This window comes from Myotis lucifugus, unplaced genomic scaffold (assembly GCF_000147115.1).
Source record: "Myotis lucifugus unplaced genomic scaffold, Myoluc2.0 scaffold_283, whole genome shotgun sequence".
NCBI classification, from domain to species: Eukaryota; Metazoa; Chordata; class Mammalia; order Chiroptera; family Vespertilionidae; genus Myotis; species Myotis lucifugus.
Window position 1 is genome coordinate 1288387 of NW_005871331.1, and position 10809 is coordinate 1299195.

At 59.9% G+C, this 10809-nt stretch overlaps 1 protein-coding gene across 8 annotated transcripts in view; it reads left to right on the forward strand.

Moving 5' to 3' along the window:
- SCN5A (sodium voltage-gated channel alpha subunit 5) overlaps window positions 1-10809 on the forward strand; it is a 60646-nt gene that overhangs the window by 30548 nt on the left and 19289 nt on the right. For 4 of the 8 annotated variants that reach the window (XM_023763403.1, XM_023763405.1, XM_023763404.1 and 1 more), the window contains exons 13-17: window positions 882-1238; window positions 4847-5284; window positions 6695-6856; window positions 9579-9699; window positions 10531-10685. In XM_023763403.1, the coding sequence (XP_023619171.1) occupies window positions 882-1238; window positions 4847-5284; window positions 6695-6856; window positions 9579-9699; window positions 10531-10685 (1233 nt within the window). The remainder of the gene's footprint in view (window positions 1-881; window positions 1239-4846; window positions 5285-6694; window positions 6857-9578; window positions 9700-10530; window positions 10686-10809) is intronic. The other 4 variants (XM_006099770.3, XM_023763407.1, XM_023763406.1 and 1 more) reach the window with 2 other exon arrangements.

Below are 10809 nucleotides of genomic sequence, written 5' to 3' on the forward strand. Positions count from 1 at the left end.
TGCCCTGTGTCTGTACAATGTGGGGAATCCCAGAGTTGAGAGAGCTCAAAATCTACATGCCAAAGAAGGGTTCTTTGGAAGAGTCATGGTTGAGGCAAGTCAGTGATTCAGAAAGAAGTCAGAAACAATTTCCCAAAGCCCCCAGACATAGGGCTGGCAGGAGGTCAGGGAAGGCTTCCCAGCAGACGTCTGAGCACTGTTGGTGCTCAGGAAGGCAGCCTGGTGGGAGCAGCTGAGATAGCCTAGATGGTGAGTTCTAATCCCAACTCCACTGCCATGAGCCAAGGAACTTAGACAAGTTACTCCACTTGTAAGGGTTGCCGTCTTCATCTGCCAAAGGAGGTAGTAAGAGTGCCAACCCCATGTATTATTGGGAGTTCTGTATGAGTTGATGCATCCTAAGCACATGGTCTGACACAGTAGGTTTTTAATACATGCTAAGCACTGGCTCCCTTTCTCTGTTATAACTAAGAGGAGAGAGAAATGGAGGTGATTGGGTAAGTTAGAGATGGCTGAGCTGGCCTGGAAGGGTATCTGATGAAGGGCCTGGCAGAAAAAGGACATCCCCTATTGGGGGAATCTAGGCAGTTCCTTGAAGTGAGACCAAGGGTAATAGGAGGCTGGTGTGAGGACAAAGAGAAGGGCTGAATGGGGGAAATGAGGCTGGAGCTGTTGACCTGACTCCCAGAGCAGAGTCCGCTGAAGCTACCTTCAGGCTGTGGGGAGAGACAGTGGTGTGTGCTCTTGGAGAAACCCGGAGGAACAGGTGTCAGTGACTTTCAAGGGCTCCCCGGGTTTTCAGGCAGGAAGTGTGGGAGGGAGATCAGGGTGTCCGTGGGCACTGGGAACCAGAGCCTATCACAGGACCCCTCCCTCCCCAGCTGCGGGTCTTCAAGCTGGCCAAATCATGGCCCACGCTGAACACACTCATCAAGATCATCGGCAACTCGGTGGGGGCCCTGGGGAACCTGACGCTGGTGCTGGCCATCATCGTGTTCATCTTCGCCGTGGTGGGCATGCAGCTCTTCGGCAAAAACTACTCAGAGCTGAGGCACCGCATCAGCGACCCAGGCCTGCTGCCCCGCTGGCACATGATGGACTTCTTCCATGCCTTTCTCATCATCTTCCGCATCCTCTGTGGCGAGTGGATCGAGACCATGTGGGACTGCATGGAGGTGTCTGGGCAGTCACTGTGCCTGCTGGTCTTCTTGCTTGTGATGGTCATTGGCAACCTTGTGGTAAGTTGGCCAGTGGCCTGGCATACACACAATCACCTACTCATCCATTCCTCCACCAGCTACCCATCTATCCACTCACTTACCCTTCCTTCCATCCATCCATTCATTCACTCAGCCATCTGTCTATCAAACCACCTATCCACCCACCAGTCTCTCATCTATCCACCTATTTACACATCCGTTCATCCGTCTACTCATTTACTCATCCTTCCATCTATCTTCTCATTCATTCATGCATCTACCCACCAATGTACCCACTTAGGACTTTTCATCAATTCACCCATTCCCTTACCATTTATTCTTCTATCTCTCTACTCGTCTATACATCTACCTATCCAGCCAGCCATCCACTCATAAATCACCCATCCATCTGTCTACCTCTCCATCAATCTATCTACCTATTTACTTACTGACTGACCCATTCATTCATATCACTCTTTATTTGTTAACTCATTCTTTAATTCACCCACTAACTCGCCTGCTTATTTATTATTTTCTCATTTTACCTTCATTAATTTATTTACTTACTACCTAGTATTTTATTAGTCATTCACTGGCAATGATTTATCGCATGGTTTTTCAATTCAACTTAACAAACATTTGCTGAACCCCGGTTGCATGCAGAATGTTGTGCCAGAGGCTATTGGATATACAGAGGTGAATGTGGCCCTGACATTACTCATAAACGTGAGAGAGTGGGGAGGTGGGGAGTTCAGAGGCATGAAATTAGAACTTTCAAATTAGTCAGAACGATCAGAGCCATTAAGTGGGAGCTTCTAGGTACTGATCCCTTCCAACTGGAAATCAAGGAAGGCTTCCTGAAAGAGTGTTTAGAGCTGACCTGCTAGACATGTAGAGAGGAAGGGGGCAGGGTGAGCAAAACACAGGTGCCAGCAGGTGGTGGTCCAGGTGAGGTGGGCCCGTGGGAGCCATTGTATGTCTCCCTGGGTAGCTAGGGTGGGAGTTCCTGCTGGTCTATTATGAGGGATCCAGACCTTTGCTACCGTGACCACCTGTCTGTCAAGGGCAGGTGCGTCCTGCCTTGGGTGTTTACAGTGTGAGGAGTCCCGGAGTTGAGAGAGATCAAATCTAAATGCCAAAGAAGGGGCCTTTGGAAGAGTCAGGGCTGAGGCAGGTCCAGTCGTTCAGTGTCCTCTGTGGACATGGTGCCACCTTCCTGGGTACACAGGTGGCCCACACATGCTCAGACATCACACCTGCATGGCCTGGCTCCCGAGGGCATGGGCAGCCCAGGCTCGCATCAGTTCATAGAGAGGTTTTAGGTGGCGGGAGTGCTGTGAGCTGCAGATTCTGGTGCCCTTCCTCCAATTGGTCTATTTTCTCCTCCCGTGTGCCTTCACGAGGCCAAGGCAGGCCCAGGCTGCAATGGGGTCAGCCTTCCGCAGGCCCCGCAGGTGGAGGAGCCCAGAGGAAGAGGGCTCCGGTGCACAGAGCTGCCGGAACCCAGCTCTTCGGCTGGCCTCACAGCCCGCCTCCCATCTCCTCAAACTGGTGGACCCCATGTATTCCAAGGGCGGCGCCAGTACTGAGCTCTCAGAAAAGGGCCAGCCTGAGCTGCCCTCAAACACACAGCCCTGCCATTGCCAAGCGGATCTGTCTGGAGATGAGAAGATTAGAGTCTGCTGTGGAGAGAAGCTGACAGCCCACGCAGGGCGTCCTCCCCCCCCACCACACCCCCCCCCCCCCCCGGAATTGGGCTGCTGCAGGGCGTGGGAGGAAGCAATTGCCATTAGAATGGGAAGTGATGATCAGGCAGGGGCTGGGGAGCAGCAGCATGATTGACAGGGAAAGCACTGGAAGGAGACAAACTTCTGAAGCTGCCGACAAGGGAGGCCCTAGTGTCCTGTGTGGGTGGACGAACGAGGCTACCCAGGCGCCCCCTGCCTGCCCTGCCCCCAGCCTGGGCCGCAGACACCTGGAGGTCAGGGGCGGTGGGCCGGGCGTGAGTGAGGGCAGTGTGAGAGGATCCAGGGTGGGCAACAGGAACGGAGCAGGCCAGGCCAGAGGTCTGCGTGGACAGCAGCTCTGAATCACATCCCATGCCCCGCCCCCAAAGACCACACAAGAAAGCCTGCAGGTGTCAAAAGTGATCATTTCTCCGTAGACATAGGATCCCGCGGTCCTCCTTCTTAACCCTCCCGTGCTGTCCATGTGAGTGTGTGTTGCTCTTTTTTTAACAAAGGCCAGTCTCTGAGGGCTGGTGCTCCAACCTTCCGTCAGAGTCTCATTCCCAGCTGCTGACAGGTGTGTCTGCGGGGCTTGTGAGAAGCCACAGCAGGGGCTCAGAGTGAGAACTGCACCCACCTTCACACACCACCCTGCTGTAGGGGCCCCCATCCAACGGAGCTCCCTTCTGGGGGGACCCCAAGCCCAGCGTGGGGAGGTGTGTCGCTGGCCTGTCGGCCTGGTGATGCTCTGAGCCGGGACTGGCCCACATGAGGGAAGGAGCCCACCACCCACTTCAGTGAACCTTCAGGAAACTGAGAAATGGGCCTGTGCCCAGCCCCTGGTCACCCAGCAAAAGTTTTCTTTCGTAGCAAAAGCTAAAAACTCACATTTGCAAGAAAACGTCTCGCTTGCAGGATGGTTTAACCCCAAACAGTAATCCAGACCATGCAAACAGAGGACCATGCAAACCTCCCTTCGGGGTCAAGTCCTTAATCCCTGCATTTTAAATTTTATCTTTATTGTTAAAAGTATAACCGATGTCCCCCTTTTTCCCCACTGACCCCCTCCACCCTGCTAATACAGAATTTAAGTAGCGTGCCTTCAAGCAACTCTGAAACCTCAGCCCCTGCCCTGACTCCCCGCAGCACAATGGGCCTTGGAGGCAGGGCTGGCCCCTGGCACCAGCCCCAGGTCCCTTCACCCCATCCCACTGTCTGGTCCCACACACAGCACCCATCCAAGTACCCCTCACCACCTGGACACAACCCTGTCTCAGGAGCCTGACGGGCAGTTGGTCCCAGACGCCTGAGGGCTGCTAGCTGGGCTCTTGTCCTGCCATTGTCCCCTTCTCTACTCAGTGCCCCCTGGGCCTCACCTGGGAAGCGTAGTCAGACCTGGGGACACAGGCAGAGGGTGCTCCACAGCAGGAGCCCCAGGTGTTTGAGTGGTGAGTGGCCTGGGGGGGGCGGACTTGGAGACACGCCACTATACCCCTCCCTCCTTCACCAACGGATGCAGAGGCCCCTCCCCAGGAACGCCCCAACCTCTCTGGGTGGGGTTCTGTCTTGTCCCCGGTGGCCCCAGTTTGGATCCCACTTCCCAGGAGCTGCTGACAAGGGAGGCCTAGGCTTTGACATGGACCCCTTGAACCTGGGCCAACACACAAGAGACCTAGGTCTGTGCAGCCTCAACCCCCACATATCTGAGACCTGGGGAGGGAGGGTTAGAATGTGTCTTTCCTCTCATAGCCACACTCTCTATGTTCAGGAGAATGGGGGTTAGGACCAGGCCCAGGACCCAGGTTCCCACCTCGAGCTGGTGGCCTTTGGCCGGTCCTTACGGTCCCTGGGCCTCAGTTTCCCCATCATGGACCCTGGCCCGGCGCCTGCCTCGGTGAGCCGGACCCACTGTCTCCCCAGGTCCTGAACCTCTTCCTGGCTCTGCTGCTCAGCTCCTTCAGCGCAGACAACCTCACGGCCCCGGACGAGGACGGGGAGATGAACAACCTGCAGCTGGCCCTGGCCCGGATCCAGCGCGGCCTGCGCTTCCTCAAGCGGACCACCTGGGACTTCTGCTGTGGGCTCCTGCAGCGGCGGCCCCCGAAGCCGGCCCTGGCCCCCCGCGGCCAGCTGCCCAGCTGCATTGCCACCTCCAGCTCCCCGCCACCCGCAGAGACAGAGAAGGCGCCTCCGGCCCGCAAGGAGACCCGGTTCGAGGAAGGCCAGCGGCCAGGCCAGGGCCCCCCGGGGGATCCGGAGCCCGTGTGCGTGCCCATTGCCGTGGCTGAGTCAGACACGGATGACCAAGAGGAGGACGAGGAGAATAGCCTGGGCACCGAGGAGGAGTCCAGCAAGCAGGTGAGCCCCCACCCGGCCACCTCTCCCCGGCTCAGAGGCAGCACCTGCTTACATAGGGCCCAGGGCTCTGCTGCCAGGCAACCAGCCTCAGAGCCGCTGCCGCTGCCCCTGCCAGCCTGCCCCAGCCGGGCTGGGCGGTGGTAGAAGACAGGGTGTCCCCCAACAGCATGCCCCGTAGAGGGGAGCTGAGACCAGCCCTCAGCCCTCTCCCCAGCCCAGCCCGGCAGGGGATCTTGGAAGGGGTTGCTGTCCATGGTTTATCCCCTGGCTGGTCATGGGCAGCTGTTTGTATGGGCAGGGAAACTGAGGCACGGCACGAGAGAGAGACCAGCTAGGAGTTCCTCATGCCTCTGGGACAGAGCCAGGACCCCGGGCCCTGCCCCCACTCTGACCACTGTCCCCGTCGGGGACTCCCCAGGCCAATGCCTTGGTGAGAAAAGAGTGCATCTCCTGACCTCCCACTGCCCCTTCCCCTCCTCCCAGGCCCAGGGCTAATTCCGAGATTTAAAAATAAGCATCCGAAGATGGCAGGTGTCAGAGACGGCACTATCTTATCTCCCAACCTGTTATTTTTAACACTTAGGACAGAGTCTGGACCAAAGAGACAGGGCCCCCCACCGCTCCCTCAGCTTTCCCGTGGCCCGAGCCAGGCTCACGGGGCTTCGTCTTGTGTGGGGTCTTTCGGTCCAGCAAGGCGGACGGGCTCTCTCTGTGTAGTTGGGCCCATCCTGGCCGCTTCCTCTGGGCCTCCCCGGGTGGGTCTGGCCTGAAGAGCAGCTGCTCCCCCCCCCCCCCACATGGAATGTGATCTGAGGCTTCAGACTTGGTGCCACGGGCCCCTGCCGCCCTGTGGTCCAAGGCCAGCTTCAGCCCATTCAGTCAGGCCCAGGGCAGGGCCGGTGTCAGCAGCGGGGCAGGGAGTGCTCACAGCCTCCAGTACCTCCGGATGCTCCCTGCACCGGAGTGGAAGTCCCACTGCCTGCCCCTCCTTTTCCCTCTCCTTTGCTTCTCTTGAGCCCCTGGGGTCTGGCTCCCTGGGGTGTGTGTGTGTGTGTGTGTGTGTGTGTGTGTGTGTGTGAGTGTGTGTGTGTGTGTGTGTGTGTGTGCGTGCAAGCTGGGGTGCCATGGGAACTCACAGGAAAAGTCATCGTGTCCTTCCAAAGTGGGGGTGCCACCTATGGGAGCTAGGCCTAGTGGCCCAGCTGCACCCTGCCAGGGAGTGGGAGAGGGCTAGCGGCCCTTTACCTGGACCGACGGGGAGCCCCCCAGCCACCCGCTCAGGGCTTCCGAGGGGGGGTCCTCAATGAGATGAGGCCCCTGAGGAAGGCAGGAGGCATGGGTGGGGCCTGGGGCAGAGCCAGGGCCCTGGAACCTTTGGGCCGGGAGCTCATGGGCTGGAGGTCTCTCCAGCAGGAACCCCAGCCTGTGTGCAGCGGCCCAGAGGCCCTTCCGGAGCCCAGGGCCTGGAGCCAGGTGTCAGAGACCGCCTCCTCCGAGGCCGAGGCCAGTGCTGCCCAGGCGGACTGGCGGCAGCAGCGCAGAGCGGAGCCCCAGGCCCCAGGGTGCAGTGAGGTAACGCACACCTGTGCCCCTGAAGCCAGCGGGGTGCTGCCTCTCGGGCTGGAGCCTGCATGGGCTGGTGGGACCCACAGCAGCCGTCACGGGCCGTGTGGGAGACCATCTGCAGAGGGGACCCCGGGCAGCCCTGTCCACGCAGGGGAGGGTGGGATGGCGTGGGGCCCGGAGCCACGGGGAAATTCTAGAAGCTGCCCTCCCAGGACTGCGCTGCAGGACTAACCCCAAACCTCCGTGTGTTCACCCCTCCTCACTCGGTCCCTGTGCTTCAGCCCCATTTGGCACCCATGTGTCCTGTGAAGGCCCCACCACCCCCACACCCCACACCCCACACCCCGCACCCCTGCCAGGGGACTTCCGGGAGCTCTGAAAACAAGTGCCTGGCTTCTTGGTGCATCGGCCACCAGCTGCTTCTCACGAGGCTAAAGCAGAGGCCGCAAATGGGAGGCCTACTAGAGGGTTTTGTTCTGACCACAAAAAGGGTTTTAATCTGAATTGGCCGCCAGCATTTAAAACCTGGGAGCTTTTATGTAAAAAAAAAATCTGCATTTCTGGCTTCTCTTGAAAAATAGTTGGAAGAGCCGCCCTGCTGGAGGCAAGTGGCCGCTGCGCCCGGAGTGGCGCTCTGGTTCGCTTCAGAGCCCACCGGCCTGACTCCCTTTAATGACCTGCCTGGCCCCCGTATGCATCTGTGTGTGCGGCCCCTGCGCTAGCAGACCGTGGCCCTGCTAACCAGCTAACCACCCCCGACCCCTCCCACTCATGCCAGACGCCACGGAAGGTGGAGGTCACGTGTTGCGAGACCCTGCCGGGGGTGGGGTGGGGGGGGGCATTGTCCTGCAGCCTGACCTCAGGCCTCAGGCCAGCAGTTGAGACCTGCTCCAAGGGGACATTTCTCCTTTGCCTTGTCCATGGCATGGGCAGGGCCTATGGGAAGCTCTGCCATCAAGGCCAGTTTGGGAGCGAGAGGGGCTGGTGGGGCCATCACCCTGACAGCAGCAGAAGGCACCTGAGAACAGGAAGACACGAGGGACCGAAAGTCATGGAGAGTAGGGCTTTCTACTGGAACGGGTTTTGTGGCTTCTTCCTCTCTCTCCAAATCAGGTCATATTGGACCCCATAAAGGGGAGGGTGGGTGGGCAGGGGCTTTCCTGGGAGAAGGACCCCGTCACCTCACTGGATCTTGAGAACTCGGCCTCCCTGGTGACAAGCCCGCATCCTGGGGGCAGCTCCCGTGTGTGCGAGGAAGAGCAGGGTGAAGACCTCCGGCTGTGCCTGTCCCAGCTCGTGTCCAAAGCAGAGCTGGGAGGAAAGGGATGACCCTCCTGGCAGCAGGGACCACGAAGCCAGCGCCTCGCCCTGGGGCATGGCTCCACCCTGCACCATGGCTCCACCCTGCACCATGGCTCCACCCTGCCCAGCGGAGGGCGCTCTCCGTTCCCTCCAGCGCTTCCCCATCGCAGTCTAAAGGTTAAAGCTAAATGCTGAGGCTGAGGACTTGGAGACACCAGTGGGGTTCGTCCGGAAGGAAGAGACGGGAAGGCAGTGGGAGGAGCAGGGGCGCCAGATCTCAGACCGGCACATCTCTACGTGGGGCCCGAGCCTGCGCAACGAGGCGGCCACTGAGCTGAGGATGGAGACGTGAGCTGAAGCCAGTGAAGGCTCCCTTCCTTCCCACAAGCCCTGCCCGGCCTCCTGTCCGTAGGGTGGGCTCCTGGAGGCAGAGCCTGCCGCGGGCTTCCAGCCCCAAGGACCTATGGAGGGAGCGCTCTCCGGGGACACCCACAGGAAGAGACGCAGGATGAGGCGGAGGCGTGGTGGGGCGTGGTCGCTGGATTCTGGCCTCAGCTCGGTTCCCTCCATATCAGTCCCTCACGCTGGCTTTCATGGCAGCCCCCAAGCAATTTCCAGAGACGGCAGCTCCCAGGCTAAAGACAGTTTTCTGGAGGTGGAGCCAGGCGGCAGCCAGTGCTCACAGGGGCTGGGATGGGTGCACTGGCCTGAAGGAGGGGAACCGGGCAGAGTGCCATGGGCCCCACAGCCAGCACTCACACGTGACACACGCAGGCACGCACAGGGCACACCGCGTGCGCACCCCTCTCTGTAATCAGGTTACATGCAGTCGAGGCAGCAGAGCCCTGCCTGCCAGGCCGGGAACGGCCCAGCCCCTTCCCGCTCTTACTGCAGACTCTGCGCCTCACGCCAGCACCCACACGAATGGGGGGACGCAGGGGTGGGTTGCCGGCCTGTTCTCTGCATGTCTGGCCTGGTGCTTACGTGTGCCAGGATGCTGGTTCTGACTCTGTTCTGGGTGTGGCATGCCTGTTTCCTCTGCGTGTGCCAAGCTACCCCTCTGTGCCGTGTGCCCCTGTGCCAGTATGTTTCTGTGTTGCCACCCGATGTCTGTTTTGTTCCCGGCTGGACTGATGCTTTAGCCCCATATTTCCCCCACACCCCTGCCCTAGACCCCAGCCGACCAGAACCACAGACCCGGAAGCCCGAGGTCCAGCCTCAGCTCAGCCCTGACTGGCCCTAGGTGACCTCTGGGGCCAGTTCTCCTTCATCCAGGGCTCAGGTTCCCCGGGAGATGAATGGATAATAGTGGGGGTACCTCCCCTCCAGGAGCCCCAGACTCCCCAGGCTCGGGGCTGGAGGCTGGAGGCTGCTCCATGGCCCACACTCATGTCCTCGCCCACCCTCCCCTCGCTCCTGCCCACAGACCCACGAGGACAGTTACTCCGAGGGGAGCACAGCAGACATGACCATCACCGCTGACCTCCTGGAGCAGACCCCTGACCTCGGCGAGGACGTCAAGGACCCGGAGGACTGCTTCACCGAAGGTCCTTCCCCTGTGGCCCTTTGCCCCAGCCTCAGCCCTGCCTGGAGGGGCAGGGAGGACCAGCAGCTCTTGGAGGCCGGGTCCATATTACACCCCACCCTGGTCCGGCTGGCTCCCCTCCCTCCCCCATTCATCAGGGCCCTGGGAGCTCCTCCATCATAACTGAGTCATGGCGAGTCTGCCAGCAGTCTGCTGGGCTGGGCAGCTGTGGGTCAGCTGCACAGGGACTGGTGCCACTGCCTCTGTGGGGCGGTAGCATGACTGCCCGCTCCCACAGCGGCAGGGCCTGGGTCTCATTCACCGCTGCCCACTCAGGCCTTGGCACGGTGACCGGCATCTGCAGCTTTTATAGTGAATTGGTGGTGTATTTGGAGGGCAGCTGGGGATACAATGAGGGATTGTCTTCCACGTGGCACATCCTTTGGGGCTGCCAGTAAAGGGCCCATCCTTCCCAAGGCTCAGAAATTGCAAACATGGAGCAGGCCCAAGGACAGAGCAGCTCAGGGAGTTCTGGAACATTCTGGCAGGGGGAGGGTTTCCCAGATGAACAGAGGACAAGATGGAGCCCACCCAGCCCCAGCCGGGCCCTTCCTCCACTCCCTGGGTGCCTGGTCCATGTGGCCTTTGCACAGGGTGCCTGCTGAGTGTGGGCGGAGCAGACAGCACCCACAGCCCTCCCTGCCCCCATGGCCCCGCCCACCATGGAGCCCCGCTCATCACCCACCATGGTAATCTGTCTCCCGGTCATTCCTTCAACCACCAAACTTCCTGCCATCGGACATGGGCATCCACCGCCCCTGGCCTGGCCCTGACCCCTCTCCCTCCCCCACAGGCTGTGTCCGGCGCTGTCCCTGCTGCACTGTGGACACCACGCAGGCCCCAGGGAAGGTCTGGTGGCGACTGCGCAAGACCTGCTACCACATCGTGGAGCACAGCTGGTTCGAGACCTTCATCATCTTCATGATCCTGCTCAGCAGTGGAGCTCTGGTACCCGCCCGGGGATGCAGGGCTGGGCAGGGAGGGGTGGCGGAGAAGGGGAGGGTGGGAAAGGAAGCCTCCAGCAAGGAAAGCTGGGTCAGGAATGGGGGCAGAACCTCTGCTGAAAATGGCG